Source organism: Cicer arietinum, chromosome 4, assembly GCF_000331145.2.
Source record: "Cicer arietinum cultivar CDC Frontier isolate Library 1 chromosome 4, Cicar.CDCFrontier_v2.0, whole genome shotgun sequence".
Classification (NCBI taxonomy): Eukaryota; Viridiplantae; Streptophyta; class Magnoliopsida; order Fabales; family Fabaceae; genus Cicer; species Cicer arietinum.
In genome coordinates this window covers 64,003,789-64,028,419 of record NC_021163.2, presented here as the reverse complement: position 1 = coordinate 64,028,419, position 24,631 = coordinate 64,003,789, and the positions used below count along the sequence as shown (strand labels likewise).

The 24,631-nt window shown below is 26.9% G+C and overlaps 1 protein-coding gene across 1 annotated transcript in view; it reads left to right on the top strand.

Annotated features, from left to right (window-relative positions):
* Positions 1–19,517: 19,517 nt before the first annotated feature.
* The window catches only part of LOC101501815 (uncharacterized), an 8,378-nt gene continuing 3,264 nt past the window's right edge, over positions 19,518–24,631 (top strand). The window contains exons 1-12 of the mRNA XM_004499066.4: positions 19,518–19,862; positions 20,490–20,843; positions 20,958–21,098; positions 21,222–21,354; positions 21,449–21,562; positions 21,665–21,738; positions 21,832–21,906; positions 22,441–22,533; positions 22,662–22,722; positions 23,143–23,475; positions 23,660–23,786; positions 23,888–23,987. Coding sequence (XP_004499123.1) covers positions 19,782–19,862; positions 20,490–20,843; positions 20,958–21,098; positions 21,222–21,354; positions 21,449–21,562; positions 21,665–21,738; positions 21,832–21,906; positions 22,441–22,533; positions 22,662–22,722; positions 23,143–23,475; positions 23,660–23,786; positions 23,888–23,987 — 1,686 coding nt within the window. The 5' untranslated portion in view covers positions 19,518–19,781. The remainder of the gene's footprint in view (positions 19,863–20,489; positions 20,844–20,957; positions 21,099–21,221; positions 21,355–21,448; positions 21,563–21,664; positions 21,739–21,831; positions 21,907–22,440; positions 22,534–22,661; positions 22,723–23,142; positions 23,476–23,659; positions 23,787–23,887; positions 23,988–24,631) is intronic.

The following is a 24,631-nucleotide window of genomic DNA, read 5'->3' as shown; positions in this document are numbered from 1 at the left end:
GGTTGTGCTTGATATGCTCAAATTGTGGAAAATGAATGTTATATTATACGTTGTTATAATGGTTGTGTTTGACATGTTGTGGTTACTGTGTCTAAACTAAGTTGGTTTAGGACAAGGTTGAGTGATTTTGAGACGCTCTGGTTGAGTGATCTATATTGTTACTAACAAAAGTGTCTACATTCATGTATTCATAGTTGTGTGGTGCGTCCATAATTGGTTGGAGCCCAAAGTTGTGTGATGCGTCCATAATTGGTTGGAGCCCAAGATCCTTGCGGGGATTTTGAGTTAGTGGTGTTGCTTGGAATGACCCACTAAGCCCTTGTAGGGAGGTGATATTCTGAAATCATGCATTGACATATAATCTAAAAAATAGGTTGTGCATTTTGGTTGATTTGTATCTTTGGTGCGTTGTGATTTTTAACTGTTAAATGAAGTATATGATTTATTTATATTTTTGCTATGACAACTATATATGCATGCATATTTGCTATGTGTTTGATATTTGGAGATGACTCTTACGTTACGTCACATATAGTGTTATTTGAGCGAATAACGTCACGGTCAACCCAATAGGAGAAATGCGAGGAAGTACAATAGCATGTAGTTGAAGGCTCCGAGATACTTTTGTATCGGGGTTAGACTTGTTGGGTGAGTTTTTCCACAAGTCCAAAGTTTATGACCAACTAGGATTTATGCTTGTGGTAGTAAAATATCAATAGTTTTAGCTATATGAGTCTCTTTTATTTAACGTATTTAATTTACTTTTAGTGATTGCAAATATTTTAATTCTTTATTTTTGAAAATATAACTAAAAATATTATTAATTGATTCTAGGATAAACGAGTATTTAAAATAATTATAAATAAATAAAAGCGAATTTGTATTTTTACGTTTAGAATTCTGTTAGTTAATGTCCCAAAAAAGCGAGATGTTACAAAAATTATTTTGGACTGTCATCCAATAATCATTCATCTTTTTGCCACATAAGCCCATTATAAAAATATTTTTTTAAAAAATAACTGTAAATAATTCTTCTAATGGGTTGTGAACGTAAAATTAATTTACACAGACATACATACCCTATTTTCTCTCATTAGATTACAGCTTCAAAGTGGATTTATGTGGCAAAATAGTTTGTCACCAACAAAAAAAAAACTTCAATAGCTTACGGAATGCAAACATAAACTGAAAGCTCGCAACATAAAATAAAAAAATAAATAAAATAAAATAGTGTCTTAAAACATTTGAAAAGAGTAAAAAATCTAAACTCTAAATTAATAATTATAAGTAATACTAACGACAATTCAATTTAGAATTGAATGTGAAACCAAAACAAATATCAATCACACACTTATTTATCACTTTATTTCCAATTTTCAAATTATAGGAGAGTTGCAATATGTTAATAGAACCAGAACTCAATTTAAATTCAATCACATGTAACTTTAAAATTAAACACAAACAAATTGGATGTAAAGAAAAACAGATTTGATTCCTCTAAAATGAGTAACTCATTTTAAAAAATAAAATGAATAATATAAATTATTGATGATCAAATTAATGATTGATATTATGTGCATATTAATGACTAATCATAGATAGTTAAATATCAATAATTGATTTAATCACTTTACCAACTTTTTAATTTAGAGAATAAATTCAAGAAAAAAAAAATACAACACCAACTAATACAACATAAGGACAAAAGGGATACAAAAACCAAACCAAGAGAAGAAGACTTGCTGCGGCAGAAACGAAGGTGGCGCACTGACAGAGGACTGAGTAGAGCGAGGACGTGCGAAGGGCATCAACCAACGTATGCCAAGAGCAAAGTTCAAACTAGGGTTTTGCTCTTTATTTTTGTAACTATGCTAGTAGTTCGTTCCTTACTTCCTTTCCCTTTTTTTTTCTTCCAATTTTTTTACTCACACTTCCTTTTTTTACTAGTTACCTTCATGTCATTGTTGAAAATATTAAATTTCTTTATTATTAAATAAAAATATTCGACACTTCTTTTTCTTTTATCTTCCATAGTTAAACCACAACCTTCCTTGAACTAAGTACAATGAACTGAAGTGTGCATTTCTCTTACCCATTACATACCTTTACATGTACTTCAACTCAGTTTACGTACATGTACGTGAACTGAATTCAAGTACGCATTTCCCTTACTCCACAAAATTTTGCATGTACTTCAACTCAATTTAAGTACATTTACATGAACTGAGTTCATGTATGCATTTCCTCTACTCATTGTAAAATTTTACATGTATGTGAGCTCAGTTTAAGTAAATGTACGTGAACTCAATTTACGTGAACTGAGGAAAAGTACACACTTCTCATATCACTGCAAATTTTACATGTACTTGAACTTAGTTTAAGTACATTTTCGTGAACTGCGTTCAAATACGCACTTCCATGATCACTGCAAAATTTTACATGTACTCGAACTTAGTTTATGTATATTTACACATACTCAATTTACGCACATTTACATGTACTTGAAGATGCAAACACGAGAAGGGAAGGTTGAATTGTGTTTGATAAAATTGATAACTTTTTGCTAATTTGATGAAGGTTGGTTGATTTTTATGAATTACTCTGATAAGAAGCAATAAAATTCAGAAGCAGTAAACAATGAAAGCATAATTAATTTGATACATATATTTATCCTCATTCACCACTTAGTTTGCTACATACAGTCTCTTTATTCAGAAGGCTTTAATCCACTAATTCAAATACCTTTAATTACAAAACAGCCGACCATCCGAGCCAGTCTTCCCAAACAGTCTGACAACCTCAGACTTTTGAGGAACTAACCACTTTGACCCTATAAGTCAAGTTTTCTCCTAACAAACTGACAACCTTAGATTGAAGAAGGAATTAACCACATTGACCCTGCAAGTCAAGATTTCTCCTAACAACCTGACAACCCAAATTGAAGAAGGAATTAACCACATTGACCTTGCAAGCCAAGTCTTCTCCTAACAACCTGACAACCCCATATTGAAAAAGAAACTAAACTATTATTGTGTTGAATACAAAAGATTGGAACTTGAGTAGTTGGTTATAATAAATCTAATAATAATAATAACTATCACACTCTAAGAAAAGAACATGCAGAAAATATTTCTAACATGAACAAGTGTTTCTCTCTTTGAACTCTTAAGATGAATTGAGAAATTTGAGCTTGAGTTCTTATACTCTTTTATGCTTTTCGATGTTATTCTCCTTCTACCTTGAGTGTCTATTTATAGTGAAAATTTAGACTTTAATTTAGTCATTGTTTAATTTAGAATTGTGTCTTGTTCATAATGAGTTTGTAAATTCTTCAAATTGATTCTATTTCTATTTTGTGTAGGTTGAGTTTGTAAATTTTTTAGATTGATTATGTTCCTATTTTATGTAGATTGAGTTTGTAAATTCGTCAAATAAACTCTTCTTCAAATCATGATCAAATCTTCTTCAAATCTTAATTAAATATTCTTTAAATCTTGATCAAATCTTCTATAAATCTTGATCAAACCATGATTAAATCTTCTTCAAATATTGATAAAATATTATTCAAATCTTGACCATATCTTATTTTCTACTTGGTCACAGATTTTCTTCAATCATAAATATGAATCAAATCTTATTTTAGATTTTCGTCAACTATAAATTTGAATCAAATCTTATTTTAGATTTTCCTCAATTATAAATTTGAATAAAATGTTATTTTAGATTTTCTTCAATTATAAATTTCAATTAAATCTTATATTAGATTTTCTTCAATTATAAATTTGAATCAAATCTTATTATGTATTTTCTTCAAAAACATGAATCTTCTTTCATACTCTTTGAAGTCAAATATATTGTTCTAATAAAATACTATTGTTAACATCAAAACTCTAAATGTAAAATCAACTTGGTTACAACAGTACTGAGTTCAAGTACGCATCTTATAAATGAGTATGAACTTTGATGTGTGAATTATGATTATGTGATATAACTGTAAGATATTATGAGATGAGTGATACTGATGAAGAGAGAGACCAAGTAGAGTTTAAGAAAGAGCGAAATAGTAAATGATATTTTGGTATTCTAATTTAATGAAAATTTGATGGGGTGTTGATAGCAAAACAAGGGGCGTAGGTAGTAAAAAAAAAACTTTCTTTCTATATTTTGAAGTGCTCTAAAGTTTTAACTTTTCAATTTTAATTTTTATAAAATAAAAAATACAACTTTATATACTAATAAAAATAAACAAAAATACATATTTTAATCTTTACTAAATTATTAGGCTTAATTGAAGTTTTAATCCCCCTATTTATACTGATTCAAGAAATTAGTCATCTATTTTAAAAGTTGACAATTTTGGTTCCTCCTTTTGATTTTTTAACTAAAAAATAATGACATGATAGTTTTAAATAATATGACATATGATATGATTATGTAGAGTGATTAACACTCATGAAATTGGAATAAAACGTTGTTAAAACTTAACTTTCAACTTTGAATTTTTTTCGTATTTTTAATTTAATCAATGACATATGAATAGTTAATGCAACTAGATAATTCTATATCATAGAATTATATGTCACATTATTGAATATATACCAAATCATCATTTTTTAGTTTAAAAATCGGAAAAAGGGACCAAAACTATCAACTTTTAAAATAGGGGGACCAATTCCGTAAATCAGTATAAATATAAGGACTTAAACTGTAATTAAGTCAAATTATGATTACCGTAATTTTACTCTTTATAGTTAAGTCAACATATGTATTTTACTAAACTTTTGTAAAAATATTTATAAAAATATAAAAAGTTAAAAAAAATGAACTCAATTAAAAATATTCTAAATTTTTGTGATGGAACATGTTTTTGAGAGCTTATGAAGGAAAATTTTATAATTTCTCGACATGTTTATAAAAAAGCATACACAAATTTTTTAAATTAAATATAATTTGTTTCACCATAAATTTAAATTGTTAGCTGATTAATTTATAGAGATTAAGAGTTATATTTATATTTTACACAAATTAAATTAAAAAATTAAAATTTAATAGAGACTAAAAATATATTTAACTTTTTTTTTGTAAGGAAGTTTTTTTTAAAATAAAAATTGGGTCTTAGTATTGGGTGAGAACATTGAGAGCTGCACATAAATTGGACTTATATTTATTTATTTTTTGTCTGGGTATGATAGTGTGGGCTTAAATGCATCAAGTTAGCCCGATTAGATTTCGGGCTTCAACGAGGCGGAATAAACCTGATCCATTTTGCTTTTTATTTTTTAAATATTTAAAATTAAGTATTAACATATTAAAATATTGGTACGTGGAAGTAACTAATAAAACCACTAAAAAGTAAAAATTTATTTATTTAATAGTTGTTGAAGGTGGTTGAGGAGGGGATTGAAAGTCTCAATTGATTTTGAATTTACTAGAGCTAAAATATTTGGAGCTATTAAAAACTGAATAAAAAATTTATAAAATGAAATGTAGAATTTTATAAAAATAATAAAATATGTAACACATTAATTAAAATAATATTAATAACTATTCTTTTGACCGTTTTCAAAATTTAGATTCCCTCTTTTTAATTTACAAAATCAAGTTTTTATTATTAAATTCACAACTCATTTAAAATAATTCGTGTAATCTCAAGGAAGTAACAAACCAATATATATTGTTAATATGATCACCTCCTCTTTATAAAAACAAATTTTAGTTCTATTTTCCTCTTTTTTAATTAAAGTAGAGGTTTAAGGGCGGTCTTTTTTTTAATAAATTATCCTTTTAAGATGTTTTATTCTCTTATTCTATTTAAATTATTAGCTTATCACACAAATTTAGTTTTTTTTTTCTCTTTTGTGTTTTATCTACGACTAGCTCGTCTGAGTAACGTTGGTTTGTTCGTTATTATGTTGTGACACTGTTTGTTTTCCTGTATTAGTGCAATGTTATAGGCAAATGACTAATTTTTATTGGTACCATATTTTGAGTAAATGACTTATAAAGTCTACTACCAAATTTAATATTTTCTCATCATTACAAATGATTTGTCAATATATAGTTGAATTGTTCATATCAAATATCATCTATAGTCCATAGAAGACAACACCAAGTAACTATTTTTTTTTCTTCATACGAAGATGAATGACATTAAAGACAGTAAATACCATATTATTCTCAACTATTGTCCAGTGAGAGACACTAATTTGGTTGTAAAGATTAAGGTTTTAGTTTAATTATTTTTCATTGATTTCTACAATTTCATATGTATCCTTATTGTGTTTTTTATTTTCTTAATCTTTAGATTTGATTGTACTATTTTTGTTTTAGTATTAGTAAATGAAATTTATTTTTTAGTAAAAAAACAAACAAACAAACCAATATATCAAAAAGGTACAGCGGGAGAAGATTTTGCTTCCTCAGTCCGTCTATGTTTCTTGTCGGATATAATATTTGAATCCCCGTCTACGACAGAGTTTGAGTTTATCTAATCCACACTATTTATATATATATATATAATTTTAAAAGTTATACTCATTTTAGTGAATATAATAAAATTATTATTATTATACAATAATAAAATTTAAAAATATTAAAATTATATTTTATATAGAGTTGAAATTATAATATATAAAAATATTAAATATAATGACTATAGATATAAGTTTAAGTTAGTAATAATTTAATTATTAAGGTCAATACGAAACAAATATCAATAATCTAAATCTATCTCTCGCTTATAACTTTTAATTTTAAAATAAAATTAAAGTTCTTTTTTACTTAAATTAAGACGAGTTCAAATCAATATCTACGTGCATAAACGTGAAAAATGTTGTGATCCATATATTCGAATGCATTATGTAGAAACATACTCATTTTGCATCCCCACTATGTAGCATACATTTTGGATTTGGTCTCTTGTCATGTCGCAGGTTGTTGCTGGACTTGTCCTAACTGGGGTCGTGCTACTCAAACACCATTCTCTTTCCCCGATTGTTTTCTACGAATGTGGTCCCAATTGTTTTCTTCAAATGTGGGCACATTCATAACTAACACCCACATATAACAGAAGCAATTGGAATGCCTACCTAGCTATATCAATTTCAAATATACATTTATATATATATATATATATATATATATATATATATATATATATATATATAATTATTTGTTTTAGTGAAGTTAGTTATCAACAACTTCTTGATGTGCTAAAGATTATTTTATTTAATATATTGATGGTTTATTTCAAAATAAAAAGAAATACTTCTTCAACTTTTGCTATCTAATGATTAATGTTCTTTTGCTCCTCGTCGTTAGATGAAAAGTTTGAGTTTTTTTATTACGTTGATATAAAAATAAACGAATTTGATATCGATCTTTTAATATATAATTATTTGGTTTAGTGAAGTTAGTTATCAACAACTTCTTGATGTGCTAAAGATTATTTTATTTAATATATTGATGGTTTATTTCAAAATAAAAAGAAATACTTCTTCAACTTTTGCTATCTAATGATTAATGTTCTTTTGCTCCTCGTCGTTAGATGAAAAGTTTGAGTTTTTTTATTACGTTGATATAAAAATAAACGAATTTGATATCGATCTTTTAAATTTCCAAAAAATACGTTTATAGTCCTATAAATTTAAATAAGTTTTTACTCAATTTTAATATTTATTTTTTCCCTCAAATTTATAATTTTAATAGAAAATATAAAGTCGTCGATCATGTGAATTAAAAAAAAATTAAAACAAAAATTAAAACAAAAATTCACTATTCTAACAAGAATCAAAAAATGAGTTGTTGTAAATAAAGAGAAATCTATCACAAATTCGATATAAATAAATAAGTTGTTTATTCAATTTGTAATATGCTTTAAGATGTTGCAAACTAGTCGTAGATTTTATTTTTTATGAATTTCAAAAAGATTTTTTATTTATTTATGGATTTCAATAAAAAAAAATTATGAGTTACACAAACTACTTGTTGATTTTGTTTATTTTTTTTAGGAGTTTCACGAAGAAATTCTTCATCCGTCTTCATCTATCTCCATTCACAATTGAAAGGGGTTTAGGGTTACAAGCTATATGTTTTTTCTTTCGGAACAACACAAATTAAAATTTCCATATTCTCCATCTATCTCCGATCTCAATTGAAAGGTGTTTATGGTTACATGCTATGTATGTTTTCTTCCTCAAACAACACAAATTAAAATTTTCAATTTTTTCATCATGTTCATCATAAACTTAAAAACTTCTCAAAAAATCCAAATTAAAAACAAAGCAAAACTAAAGCTAAAATGTAAAATATCAAAAACTCTAAATATAAATCTTAGCCCGGAACAATAGGTTTATAATGAAAGATGACGAAGAGAAAGAGAGACTAACAATTTAAATGAAATATAACTTAAATATTCAAATAAAAAAATTAAAAAATGTAAATGATCAATATAAGGAATGGATCAAATTTGAAGAACTACAATGAATTTTATTTCTTGAAGGTTGAAGAATTATAATAACTTTTTTTTTTTAAAATTTATAGTTTTAAAAAAATTTATTAAATTTTTATCATATTAATAATGTTATGCACACGTCATCATTGTAAAAGTTATATAATTTTTTAAAATAAAATTAATGATAAAAGACATTAATACAACCAAATAATAATATAAAAATTTACGCTACAAATGAGATGAGATGTTACTTAAATGACAAAGTGTGATTTAGTTTATTTCCTACAATAATTAAAGCCCTAAATAGCACCAAAGCCAATAATTATTTTTGGACAATCAAACTGTAGCTCATACAAATTACTACAAGCCACCTAAATTTGCATGCAACTTCCTCGAAGCAAACCCTATTGGATTGCATTTGAAGATACACAAACCCATTGAATAGGTGGTACGATAGTAACCTTAATTGTTTAATTATGCTGAACCAAAAAGTAATAGTTTTCTTTTTGCAAAAATAAAAATAAAATACTAATTGGCATTTAAATGGTATATGAATAAATTGATAATGTGAATTGTTGTTGAGTAATAAAACTCTAAATTGTTGCATCTTTTTCTTTTTGAATTGGACTTTTGTAGCTACCCTACCATATTGTGTAATTGATAAACTAGAAGAAATATCTCATTGCAATAATTTAGTGGCCTATTATTATTTTACTTTTTTTGTGGCCTAGCTTTTTATATCTTTACAAATTACAAATGTAAAGAAGTACAATGACAATATTATAATTATTATTGTCAAATTGAAGCAAACAATACTTTGAAATGTTTATAAAAAACAAAAAACATTACTTTGAAATGCTCCACAAAATGTGACATTTTTATACTTACAAAGAAAACATGAAATGTCTTTTTTTTATTTGTAAATTGAGTAAAAGACATATTGGTTTCTCAAAAAACAAATAGGTCATTTTAGTCGTTAAAAAATTTACTCTTTTTGATTTTCACAAAAATAAATTAAGATAATTTAGTTATAAGCTATAATATATCATCGAATGGTATAGAAAAAGATTAAACGTATTGTTAAATTATAAATTAAAGTTGAAACGTATTGTTAAATTATAAATTAAAGTTGTAATGTATTGTTAAATTATATATTAAAGTTCAAAAATAAATAAGAAATTGATTAAAAAAATTAACAAAGAAATTAATATATTTCAATTTATTTTTATTAAAGACTAAAAAACATGATTTTATTTGTCTAAGGACTAATTAATCCCGCATATTCCTTTATTCTTGTAAATTTGTAAATCACATCGCCCATGATTTAATAATGGATTAGTTTTGCAGTTTTTAGGCCCAAAATTGTTCTCTTTTAAAACTTTTATATTATTTTATATAATAAACTTAATTTTTTTTAGATAAAAAAGATAAATAAATTTTTATATAGTTGTAAAATATTAAGTTTAATATCAATATTTATAAATTAAATTAGAATTAACAATTTTTTTCGCACAAGCTGCGATAATTTGATATTAATATTGGTTTCCTACATCTATAAGTATATCGTATATATGAGTCATCTGGGGGAACTTTTCAATTAAACATTGAATCGTGTAGACAGGCCCCAATCTTCACTAGTCATAGGATCACGAATATGAGGTTACTTTCAAACACGTGCAAAAAATATTTTTAAAAGAGTTTTATCTGTTCTATTTTATAAGACTATTCTAATTTTTCTTTTTACTATATTAATTATATTTTTAGTAATATATCATTAGTTAATTTTTATATTTATCTACAATTAACAATAAATATTATAGAAAAAATATTAATTAATTTTCTTTCTTTAAAGACAAACATGTGAAAATAATATTAATTTTAAACAAATTTAATACTTTATAACCATTTTCTTAATTTTCATAATTTAACTAGATTATACATTTATAGACGGATGTAGTATAAAGTACACGCATCATAAACTTTAATTTTGTTTTTCAAAATGCATGTTTTTTTTTTTTTGTCAAAAATAAAATTACATACTTTTTAGTACATTTTATCATGAAAGAGTCAATAATGTGTGGAAACTAAAACCTAGCAGTCAATAATATCTACTTTTTTTTTTTCTTCACCATCTAAAATGAATTATTTATGGTAATTTTTTTTTAAATCTAGAATCACTATTTTAAATTGTTTTTATTTTATTTTTATTAAAATAAGTGATTTGTACATTTTTTTTTCTCTCGTTATTTCGTCGTCTTTGTTTGGTGTTGTTTTGGTTTTCCTCTTGTTGTAGTGTTTGTTTGATTTCTAATTAAAAAATCATCTTCGATCAAATACAAATTCAATCAATAATTTTAAGGTCTTGAACATTGAATATCCCGAGACATAGATATTTCGGAACTTTCAATTTTGTCATCTTTGTAGACTTTCACACATTTGTAGATATTTTATTATTTTATGTTATTAAAGTAGACGTTGTAAATTTTTTCACATATTTATCTTTTTTTTATTTTTAACAACTTTGAATTATATAATTGATCAATATAATTTCTATCGATTTGAATGAATGAATATTATTTTTAGTAAATAAAAAATTCATACTTTAAAAAATAAAATCACGAATTGAACTTTTTTTACTCACTGAATTAAACTTAAATAGGCGTTAAATATAAATGTAAACACATGACTTGCATATTGCAATCTGAATTCAAAGTAAAAGTAAAATTATTTATGATGTATGTTTCATAAACTAAAACGATCCAGCGGTTGATATAGGACGTTTTTTACAACTTTAAAATAAATTATAATATTTTATACTTTGAAATAACTTCTATATTATATATTTTTAAATTGATTTTCATAAAACTTAAATTTAAAAATTATTTTTTTAAAATCTATAACAAAATATTAATTTAAAACAAAATTAATTTTTAATTATATTTCATCTCATGCAAACCCCAGTTTAAACACTGGTGGTCAGATAGGAATATATTTTGCCTCTAAAAAAATGGGAATATATTTTTTTTTTATATAAAGATAGGAATAATTTTGTGTTCATATGAAAAACTACCTTTAGCATAGTACCATGTACCATGTAGTAGTAGTACTCTAGTACAGCCGTCGAAGGAAAGAAAAAATAAATAAAGCTTTTCTCACATGGTTGGCCCGGTGACATAAGAGAGAAAATGATTGGACCAAGGAAGAAAAAAAAGCTTTTGATTTAGGTTTAGGAAAACATGAAATATCATCTTAGTCTCTAATTTAATAAGATGTTTTTATTTTAGTTATTGACTTAATAAAAAAATTAAGATCATTCCTTAATTTAACTAAATATTCGCTACTTTAATATTTAATGTTAACTATTTTTATCAGTATCGTTAAATGAGTGATGTGTGTACGTGATTGGGTGATGTGTCACTCTCTCTTATGTGGGTACGATGTATTGACATGGACTAAAATAACATTAAGTTTAAATAAAAAAATATAAAAATATAAAAATTTAAATGAAAAAACTACAAAATTTAACATGGATCAAGTTGACAATACTATATAACATATAAGGACAACTATGAATATAAGTTATTACTTTCGGATACTATAATGCTAGTAAGTATTATTTTTGGGTGACAATTGTGATTATATTCGTAACTTTATAATTCATAATGTTCATTCAAATTTTACAGTACTTAAAGTCACTTGGAATAGCATAAAAACACATTAACAATATGAAATAACACAAAGTACTTCATTTCACTTGAAAGAACACATAACACACTGAGTTCAAGTGAGTAGTCACTTGTCAAACACAAAACACATTAAAAAAATATACATTTAAGGTGACAAATTATTAAAATGAATATTTAAATGAAAAAAGTTGTATTTTCTCTACTTTAGTTACCTTTTCTCCTTTATTTTCCCTTCAATCACATTTTCTTTCATTTCATCTCCCTTCATCGAACTCAACCACCACCACTACCATTAATTTTCACTTTTGTCTCCACTACCACCACCACTCTTCATATAATTGACATTAGAGCATCTCCAACGGTAGTCAAATGACTTCGTCCGCCAGCGTGTAGTTACGCAAAATTCAGTTTTTTGCGAATTCACTGTTGGAGTTGTGCCAACATGTCATCACAGTGCTCTCAGTAAGGAACAATATTTTGATAATTTAATAATAATAAAATTATAACCGTTATTTTTTTATTTATTAATTTATTAATGATAATAAATTTATGACGATAAGTGGATGTTATTTAATGAACTAATGTTGAGTTTACTGTTAGAGTAAAAAATAAATGAGTTCCTTTAAGATGACGTGACACAGTAGATCATACTTAATGAACTCATGTTGAGTTCACCGTTGGAGATCCTCTTAGTCTTCACACCATTCTTATCTTCCTAATCTTCCTTGATCTAACTCTTAATTTCTTCCTCATGTTATTCTATTTTTTCCCGTTAATTATCACAACAAAGATTGTAAGTAATGATGAGAAGTAAATTATCATAATGAACTCAATCTTCTTCATCGCGGTTGGAAAATTCTTCAAAAGTTAAGTTTTTTTGTCGGTGCGAGATAAGAGTTGTGAGATATGTTGCCTATACACCACTTAACAGAGGAAGATCATTCTCCAATTGCTCAATCAACAAAGTAATATGGGTTGAAGATTTTATATTAAAGGCCCAAAATCAAATTTAGAAAATTTGAGATTATGATTTATAGGGATTATGGTAATATGGGTTAGGACCTTAGGGTTTATTTTTCACATTCAGTTTCATATTTAAATTTGAAATTAATCTTTTTGTAGGATGACTATGGTTATTGTGAATACTTTGTATGGGTCGAGAGATTGAGAGATTAATAATGAAGCACTTCCAATACATTTATCAGATAAAAGAAGAGAGATTGAGAGATCCCATAATCTAGATGGAGTGTTTAAGGTTGTAGTTAATATTAAACTTGATTGAGAGATCCCATAATTCAAATGGAGTGTTTAAGGTTATAGTTAATATCAAACTTGATTCTATAGCTTCTAAAATAAAAATGTTTAGAACACTTGTAATCGGTAAATTTGTCATGCAAATATTGCATATGGATTGATTTCAATGGCCATAAATTGGGTTTAGTAGTTTTTAATATACATAATTAGTAATGTGTTTGGCAAGTTACTACTCACTTGAACTTAATGTGTTTTTGTGTTTTTTCAAGTGAATTGAAATGTTTGAATTAAAGTATTTTGTGTTCTTTCATATTGTTAATGTGTTTGTTGTTGTTGTTATTTCAAGTGACTTTAAGTGTTATAAAATCTGAACGAAGATTATGAGTTGTAAAGTTACACATATAATCACAATGCTCCCCAAAAATAATACTTATTGTCATTATGGTTCTTAAAAGTAATAACTTATTTCAGAGTGATTCATATATGTTATATTGTATTATTAAATTGGTTCATGTTAATCTTTTTAAATTTTTCCATTTAAATCTTCATGTTTTTGAAGTTTTTTAAATTTAATCTTGTTTTGTCCCCTTTCTATTGACCCATGCAAGGGAGGGAGTGAAACATCACTCAACGACGTAAATGTATAAGTCACCCACTTAACGATGCTAACAGAATAGTTAACGTAAGAGACTAAAATGATGGACGTTTGGCTGAGTTAGAACTGATTTATATTTTTTTGTTGAGTTAGAGACTTGAATGACAACACTATGTTGAGTTAAAGACCAAAATGATAGTTTATCTATTAATTTTTTTTTTTTTAACTAATTGACATTCTTTTGATTTCAATAAATGTACATTTTATTAATTGTTTAAAATTTATATTATTTTCATTTTTAAACTATTTTTTTTAAATAATAAAATAAATCTTGATATATTGCAATAACATATCAAATAATTTGACCTTAATAAAAAGTTCTACATATATGATTTATATAGAAGTAATTTTTGATCTAATTGTAAATTTTAAAATATAATAATCCAAAAACATTATAAACTATTACAATAGTGCAGTTTGATATCTCCACTCTATATCTATCTATATATATATATTAAAAACTTTTTAAAAGCTATTTTTTAATCTTCTAAAAGTCAAATTATTTGTTTATCTTTAATCAATAATTTTTTGTTTTTGTTTTAAAGCGTTTAACAACAAAAACTCAATACATTTAGTACTTATAAAAGAATGTTTGTATTTCAAGAAGCTTCACTTTGGTCATAAAAAATAAATATTGAATAATACCTAAGTAATAAAACTCATAAATTTATTGGACTGAATATAAATTATAAATAATCTACATGCTCCCCTTGTAATCTAAGAGTAGTATCTAAGCCGATACTAACTAAAAGATTCAAATGAAAATCTTGTCAGAACAAACAATTCCACGGTAACAAATCTATGCAACATTATGGTGACATTGACTCAAAACGGCACATTTATCCTAACTACTTCAATTTTGTGATTAAAATATCATGTGCTAGTTGGTCATAAACAAGTAGGAAGGTGGATGAGCTGTACCCAAATTTCTAATCAACGTTGTTGAGCTAATACAAATCCGTGAATTAAATTAATGCAAAACATATTAATTTAATCATACATGTATATATTATATATATATTTATCCAATCAAGTTTGGTGGTTAACACATGTAGGTTAGGTGGTCAAAACTTAAAAAAAAAAATATAATGGAAAACTTGTATTGAAAGTCATCTAAATACAATACCTAATTAACCAACCTATTTTTTTTGTTGAAGTCGTTGTCATCATATATGACTATAATTTTGATCTTTTGCTTGTAACTGAATTTATTTAAATTCGTTGCCTTAATTTGCCGGATTCAAATAAGAATTGTTTACATGATAAATATCCTAATTAAGTAAGCATCCGTTTCATAATTTAACTTCCTTGCAAGTTTCATACACTAATACTTGTATATTTTTACGACAACTCTAATTTGATTGATTGAAATCTATATATATATTCTATTGAATTATATGAGTTTTATATAATTTTTATAGGATTCGTGTATATTTTAATTAATTAAAGATTATGTATCAGAGAAAATGTTTTAAAGAGTGTGTTATTATTATTATTATTATTTTTTATTTTTTTTTTGTCATAAAAGTAGAAATAAAAACAACAGTAGTGAAAATGTGTCCTTTCCATTCTTCATGTATTTGAGTTTATTTGATTTTTTTTTAACAACTATCGTTAGTAACTTAGTAATTAGTTGTTAATTTTATTAGAGGGAGAAATTAAACTCGTGTCATCTTTGTCACTCTAACTTTCTCTAACCATCTTATGACTCCTTATTTAAATATAATTGTTGTTATAATTAAACACAATTTTTGACTTTTAAATTTTTATTATAATTTAGTGTACCGTGAATTAAATAATTTAATTCTTTTAATTAAATTATATATACAAAATCATATTTTTCAATAACAATTTTGTACATTAGTTTTTCTTAAAATATCATATATTATTCTTAATATCGTATTCATATCATCTGAAAGTTTGTTGAATATAAAGTGAAAATTAAATTTCAAGTAATGGAAGATTTTGGTAACTGGATCATCTTTTATTACTGCTTTTGTCTTATCTCATCTTTCCACCAAGACACGAAAGAACAATAATAAGTCAAGAACCCTAGTTCACGTTACTGTAACATTTGGAGAATATATGGCATGGAAGAAAAAGTTACTTTATTAAGAGTTAAAGAAAAAACACAGTAAGAAAAAGGAAAGAATAAAGGAATAGGGAGGAATGTCACTTTTGAGTTATCACTTTTAGTTGTTTAAAAAAATAAAAGGACTCTGATGTTTTATAAATTAATATTTTTTTAATTATATTTTAGGGGTATTCCAATTGTACTTATGTGTTTAGTTATTTGTTATAATGTTCTATTTAATTTAACGGGTAGTGTTTTGATCAACGTGATATAAATATGTAATGATGTGTTAGCAAAAATTTAATCATTGTAGTATTTTTTAAAAGAAATTATACAAATTAATTACGACTATATTCGTTTTGCTCGCTATTATAAAAAAAATATTGATCATTGTTATGAATAAAACATAATTATTTTTGAATCGTTTAATATTATTATTTTCAATATATTATTTATTTAATTAAAAATATTTATTATTGATAGTTAAAAGTTTGATACTTAAAAGAGATAATTTAGTAAATTTAATTTATATTTTACGTAAAATTTATAAAATTAATTGTACTTAACTATTTTTTTTAATATTCGTAAAAATAGTTTTTTTTTTCTTCTTATAATAGTGATTGGATGGAATATGTTATGCTGGAGGCCATGTATCGGGTTGGAATTCAGAAACCTTGCAATTATTTCTGAATTTATAGTAATATTTATTATCTTTTATACAGACAAAAAAAAATATCAATAATATGATATGATATAAAAAAGGAGTTTAATTTTCATGCAATGAAAGTGTAAAAACAAATATACATTCGACAAATTATAACCAATCATATGCATAAATTTAGAAGTAGTATGATAAAAGTCAAACATTATCAATAATCAAACAATTGTAATTAATTTACAATATAAAATCTCTTTACACTAGTTGCGTATGTAAAATAAATTCATAAAACATTTTGGATTTATAGCTTGCATTCATGAGAACTAAAAGTGCAAAATTTAAATTTACTTTTAGTAATGGTTAGGACTTAAGAGTTAAGTTTAGTTCAACTGACAAATGTCGATATTACTAAGTTTAATATCTAATATTAGGTTCGAACTCAGGGTATCATAATTATGTGAGTTAATTATGATGATATTTATCATATATTATAAAGACAAAAAAAAAACTTAATAGTTAAATGAAAATACACATTCCTTTGGTATCAAATATAAGCAAAAATTAGTCAACAAAAGTTAATGTATTTAGTCTAAAATTAGGACTAAACACATCAATTTATTTGACTTAATTTTACTTATATTTGAGACTCGAGGGAGTAAAATTATTATTTAATGAAAAATTATTCATTTTTCATGTCATATTATTGTTTTTAAAATAATTATACTAATGAATAAAAGATTTTAATTGGACTCTGACCAATTGTTTTATTTAACTTTTTTCTATGATAAAAATTTAGAGGTTAAGAGAAGATGACTTAATCCAAATTATGGTAAACAAGACCTTGTAAGTTAGTAATTAGGAAGGAAGACAATATGAATATGAGAAATGTGTTTTTATCATTAATCTAAATAATTTGATTTTTCTTTTGTACGTAGATGATATGATTCATATCACTATAAACTCACATATACAATTGTGAAATGTATGTTCAAATTTAGAACATGATATCAAATTTAATTATATCATTATTTTGTTAGTTGAACTATAACTTAAGTATAGTTGGAGTTTTAATTACACCTTGTAATTAATAACAAATTTAATGGTGATATATTATCTCTTCAATAAAAAAAATTCTTAGTGTAACATGGATGATTTATTAATGAAAATCCTCTTTATTATCCTTATTATAATATAAACCTATTTTATATTTCTACCAACCTTACTTATAAACATTGAGAATAAAATTAGGCTTAATTGCTGTTTTAGCAACTCTATTTTAAAAATATGACTATTTTGATCTCTCCCTCATATTTTTGAACTAAAAAAATAAAGATTTGATATATTTTTAATGGCGTGACATATAATTATATGATATAGAACCATCTAGATGAATTAATTATTCATATATCATTAACTAAATTAAAATAATTAATTAAACAATTTTAGTCCCTCTATTTTTTATGATTCACGAAATTGGTCCCCCTATTTTAAACATCGACAATTTTGGTCTCTCGTTGTGATTTTTTAACTAAAAAATGATGACGTGAGATATTTTAAATAACGTGACATATGAATAAGATGATGTAAAATGATTAATACCTATGAAACTGAAATAAAACATCGTAAAAATTTAGATTTCAACTTTATAATTTTTTTATATTTTTAATTTAATTAATGACATATGAATAATTAATGCAGATGATCTTATATATAGAATTATATGTCATGTCATTTAAAATATGTCAAACCGTCGTTTTTAGTTTAGTTCAAAAATATGAGAGATGTACCATAATTGTCGACATTTAAAATAGGCAGACCAATTTCGTGAATTGATAATAATAGAGGGGTTAAAATAACAATTAAACTAAATTAAAAATATGAAAATTTTCTGATGTTGAAAGCTTAGTTTTATGGCATTTTTATTCTAATTTCATGAGTATTAATCATTATAAAATCTTAAAATATGTCACGTTATTTAAAACATCTCACACCATCATTTAGTTAAAAAATCAAAAGAAAAGACCAAAATTGTTAACTTTTAAAATAGAGGGATCAATTTCATAAATCTATAAAAATAAGGGGACTAAAACTGCAATTAAGTCAAAAAATTATGCCTAAATATAAGTCCTTATACAAATGACTAGATACATTTATTATTATTATATTTAAAAAAAAAATCTGTTTTATTAAAACTACTAATTTATTTTAGAATATAAAAAACTAATATTAAATATATTTATTCATAATTTAGTAAAAATACCACAAAATAAATCTTAATTAAACCATTGATTTTTTTAATATGTGAAAAACTCAATGCAAACATATAAAAAGTAATCACAATTTAAGTTTATAATGAATTGTCAAACACTCCGTGCTATGTCTTTCTTTTTCTCATTAATTACATAAAGTTAATTACATAATTAATATTTGTTGACAAAATTACTAACTTCTGATACCGTTAAAAAGTTGCAGTAATAAACATTAAATACTAAATAATTTATTAAAAAAAAGAAAGCATAGTATACTACTTTTATTTTAAAATTTGAAAACTACTTTGATTTTTGGTGAACTACTTTATTATTACCAGAAAAAGAAATAATTTAAAAAAGTATAAAATCCAACCACTCTGTAGTGTACCCAATAATAATAACCTTCTTCCTTCCTCTCAATCTGTCACTATCTTAATTTTTCCCTTTCCGTTTTTAGTTTATCTTTTTTATTTTTATTTTTTATTATTATTATTATTATAGCGCACAACGAAAGAAAGAGTAATAAGAGCGAAGAAGCTCCAACTACTTGCAACAACTTCGATGCGCCAATTTCAACCACCTTTTTCAATCACTCATTGATTCTTCAACTTTTTTTCTTCTTCACATTCAAATTCCAAACTATACTGTTACCGTTGAAACCAAATGCATCGGAGTAACCGATTTTCGCGTATGCCGAACTGGATCGAAAACTCGCCGCCGCTTTGATGGAATCAACGCCGTTTGTTACATTCAATGGAGTTCGTTCTTCGATTTAGTTCATGCATGCCGTTTAGATTTCTTTTTAAGCTTCGATTCGCAATCGTCGTTTTTGAGGTTAACTAAACTCTCTTACTTCAACACTTTTCAGTTTTTTCTTTTATATAGTTTTGATTTTTATTTTGTTGTTGATTTCTTATAGTTCAACTCTGTTCTAACGTTTAGGGCTTAGGATTTTTTTTTGAATAATTTTCGGAATGATTGCTTGCTTAGGTTTTAACTTGTAGCTGAAGATTATAAAATTAATTCTGAAAGAACTTCAACGTTTGAAACATTCTATTTTTGAATCCTTTGCGTGTAATCACAATTTTTTTAATATATTTTATTTTTGGTGTGTGAAGATTTTGCTGTCTATGAAGGAAACTACTAACTAGTCTCCTTAGCGGCTGATATGTTTTAGAATATTTAATGATTTGGGTAATGACTCATTCATGAGCTAAAAATAGGTAAATGTTAGTAATTATAATGATTAAGAATTTCATAGCTTCTTAGAAAATTCGGTTGAGCTTATGGGATTGGAACTAAGAAGTTTCTATTTTGATATGATATCTATTCATTAATTGAAGGTAAAATTTGAGAAGTTTTGTTTCTTAATTTTGTATGGTAGTGCATTGCATATAAGAGTATAGATAGAAAGTATGGTTGCTTATGTTGGATATCTATTGTTGTTAAATCTTGCTTCAGATTGTATTGATATTGGCATGGTTAGAAGTCAGTGATGCAAAGGCCCAAGAACACCAATTTCAATGGGGAGGATTGGAAGGGAGGGTTGAGAAAGTTGCATCACACTCTTGCATACATGACCAGATACTTGAACAGAGAAAGCGACCTGGTCACAAGGTGTATTCAGTTACCCCACAAGTTTATAAGCCTGGTCGATCGAAACCCCTTCGGCATAAAGGTAGGGCGTTACTTGGTATATCAACATCATCAAAGCCCCAGAAGGATGAAAAGCAACCTATTAGGATATATCTAAATTATGATGCTGTTGGCCACTCCCCTGACAGGGATTGTCAAAAAGTTGGTGACATTGTTAAGGTGAGTGTTTAGTACGAATGTAAAGAGAATCTAGAGTTTATATGTCCAGCCATAACTTTGGTGTTATCTTTCACATGTACTGACTATAGTTAATCATAAATCTTATGTGAACAGCTTGGGGAGCCTCCCATTACTTCTCTTCCCGGTTTGCCTTCTTGTAACCCTCTTGCTAATCCTCCAATCTTTGGTGATTGTTGGTATAACTGCACTTCTGAAGATATATCGGGAGGTGATAAAAAGCAGCGCCTTCGCAAGGTAAATTTGTTTTATCCCTCCGTTTAATTTTGATTTGTTTTGTTTGGTCAATAATATCTACAGGACTACTTGGTGCTATAAAGTGGCATAGAGATTTTTACCGTTGATAGAAACTTGACGCAGGCATTAGGTCAGACAGCTGGCTGGTTTAGGAGAGCATTGGCTGTTGAGCCTGTCAAGGGGAACTTGCGATTAAGTGGATATTCTGCATGTGGTCAAGATGGCGGTGTGCAGCTTCCTCGTGAATATGTTGAAGGTATGATCCATTTGTTACGTTCCTTTTGTGCAAAAATACGTATTAACAAAACTTATGGTCAGAGTTGTAACTGCTTTGCTCATCACTTCCTCAGAGGGAGTCTCTGATGCTGACTTAGTTCTTTTGGTGACTACAAGACCTACAACTGGGAATACACTTGCTTGGGCGGTGGCATGTGAAAGAGATCAATGGGGTCGTGCTATAGCTGGTAGGTTATTCTATAAATGTGTTGTTTTAAATTAAATGTTTTTCTCTATCTAGCATTTGGAACACTTCAGTAATTTACTTACTTATTTCGTTTCGTGTGCAGGACATGTAAATGTTGCTCCTCGTCATTTGACAGCTGAGGCAGAGACTTTGCTTTCAGCTACTCTGATACACGAGGTTAGTAGTGTTGTTTATGTGTATAGAGGAATTGAGATCAGAAACTTGGGAAGATATTTTGTGGCATTGTTCATCATATGTGGTCCTTTTCAGGTTATGCATGTTCTTGGTTTTGATCCTCATGCCTTTGCTCATTTTAGAGATGAAAGGAAAAGACGTCGTAATAAGGTAAAGGCTGTCTTTCTTGTCGTAAGATTCTTTTTCTTTCAATGGAAAAGTATATTCTAGTTACATAAAGTCATCAACCATTTGTTTTTAAGCATACTTTCTTCCATGTTTAGGATTTTGAACTTACTAAATCAAGACTATTTTTCTCTTATTCAATATAAGAGCTTCTTGATGTTGTTGTTCTCATTATTGGTCACTTTATTTAGACGTGAAACTTGAAATACATGAAAGTTACTTGAGTACAGTTCCCTTTTGTATTTATGGAGACAAATTTTGATGATTCTGGTGAATTGTATTTGTTTATGGTATCTTTGATTTGTGTGTCGAGGAATATCATTATCAACAATGTAGGACATTTAGGAGAAGATTGCAAAATTTCCAGCCATTTAACTGAGTGGCACATCTGTGTTATATATCTTGTCCTATTTTTATAACTATTATGCGTGTTTTGCTTTCTCTTTTGAGGTTACTCTTTTCCATATCAGGCATTTATGTTCTCACATTTTGGCAGCTCGTTGTTTCTTATCTTTGCAGGTTACTGAACAAGTTATGGATGAAAAGATTGGGAGAATAGTAACACGTGTGGTGCTTCCACGTGTTGTCATGCATTCACGGCATCATTATGCGGTATTTCCTTGGGAACATTTTCTGTATAATTCCAATGTCATTTTATTTGTTTTCATATACATTTTTCATATATATCACAGCCTTCTTCAGAAACTTCAACAAATGATTGATGAGTGATTTCTTGGCAGGCATTCTCAGGAAATTTTACTGGTTTAGAGCTGGAAGATGGTGGAGGACGTGGCACATCAGGTTTTTAATTTTATAATTTTTTCTTTCTTAATATAATTGTCTTCCCCTCTTTCTGTTTTTTATGTCCCTTGCTATTGAATTATATTACCTTGGTAAATTGTATTTGCCAATCCTTTAGCACGAAAACCCCATTTTAGCACGCCATGCAATCCATCATCTGTTATCCCTCCCCAGTTTTGTTTGTTTGATTGTCATGATAATATCATTGTTCTTAGGTCCTACCAATACTTGTGATAAGAATAGAGAATCCTGACTGTTGCGGTATCATTATGTTTATAAAGTATGCAGTATATAAGTTTAATCGTTCAAACTTTATATTTATATATTGCATTTATATGCAACATGGGATATTGAAATAATCACGTACTGTTGCTACCAACAACCAAAATGATCAAACGGAGTTTGTTAATTGGCTTATAGGGTCCCATTGGGAAAAAAGGCTTTTGATGAATGAGATCATGACTGGTTCAGTGGATACAAGATCTGTAGTTTCAAAAATGACTCTAGCTCTCTTAGAAGATAGTGGATGGTACAAAGCCAATTATAGCATGGCAGACCGTCTTGATTGGGGTCGCAACCAGGGTACTGAGTTTGTTACCTCCCCGTGCAATCTCTGGAAGGGAGCCTATCATTGCAACACGACACAGTTTTCAGGTTGTACATATAACAGAGAGGCAGAGGGTTACTGTCCCATTCTAACCTATAGCGGAGACCTTCCTCAGTGGGCTCGGTATTTTCCACAAGCTAACAAAGGTATGTAATTTGATGTCTTGACTGTCAAGCAATTGCAATTTCTAAGCTGTTGCATTCTGGTTGGTTTGTAACTGCTTCACAGACAATTGTTTTTTTCTTCATGTTGATGGTTTTTGTAAATGTTGCTTGATGCTATATGATGGGTTGGTTGTATTGAAATCTCACTTTTCATTGGTTGTTTCAGGTGGACAATCTTCATTGGCTGATTATTGCACTTATTTTGTTGCATACTCTGATGGATCATGTATAGACACTAACAGTGCACGAGCACCTGATAGAATGCTAGGTGAAGTCCGAGGAAGTAACTCTAGGTCAGTCTATTGACCTCCTACTTACAATCTATTCTATGTTTTATGTTTTATATATAATAGAACATCAGTATAGAATTGCTAACTATTCCCATTCACTGCAGGTGTATGTCCTCATCATTAGTGCGCACAGGATTTGTACGAGGTTCTATGACCCAAGGAAATGGTTGTTATCAGCACAGGTGTATCAACAACACTTTAGAGGTATAGTTTCAACTTTAGTGTGTCAATATAAGTAAACGTTCCTGTTTCCAAAATGCTTTATATCGTTTTATTCTTCAAACACGCGGTTGCCTTTTTTCTAATATTTGATAATTAGAATTTCTGGAGTGATCTTTGCTTCTTTCTTTAATCATAAGTTTTGTGTACATAAAATTGACCTGTGTATATGCCTGATAAACTTTTGATCCTCTTTTACCTGAAGTCAGCTTTTGACGCATAATGTTTTTTTGGCTGACATGGAGTATAACACAATTCTATCTTCTCAAAGGTTGTTGTCATTGAATGACACTAAGGAGTTGAAAATTGAACTTTATTGAAACTAAACAGGAAATAAGTTTATAAAGCATTTCTTTAATTTTTTTTTTTAAAATCACTTCTGAATATTTATAGTATGTATGTTTATGTATTTGAAAAAAAAATCACAATCTGCAAAAAGATAAATTTCTAATTATTTTGAAAAGCTATTTTTAGGAGCCTCTTAAAAAGTTATAAAATTATCTCTATTTTCTATAACAAAAGTCCATTTAATAATTGTAATCAAACAAAAAACAGCTGACTTACATTCATTTCTGAAAAGTACTTTAAAACACAACCTTAAAATTACATTTTTTAAAAGCTTAATTAAG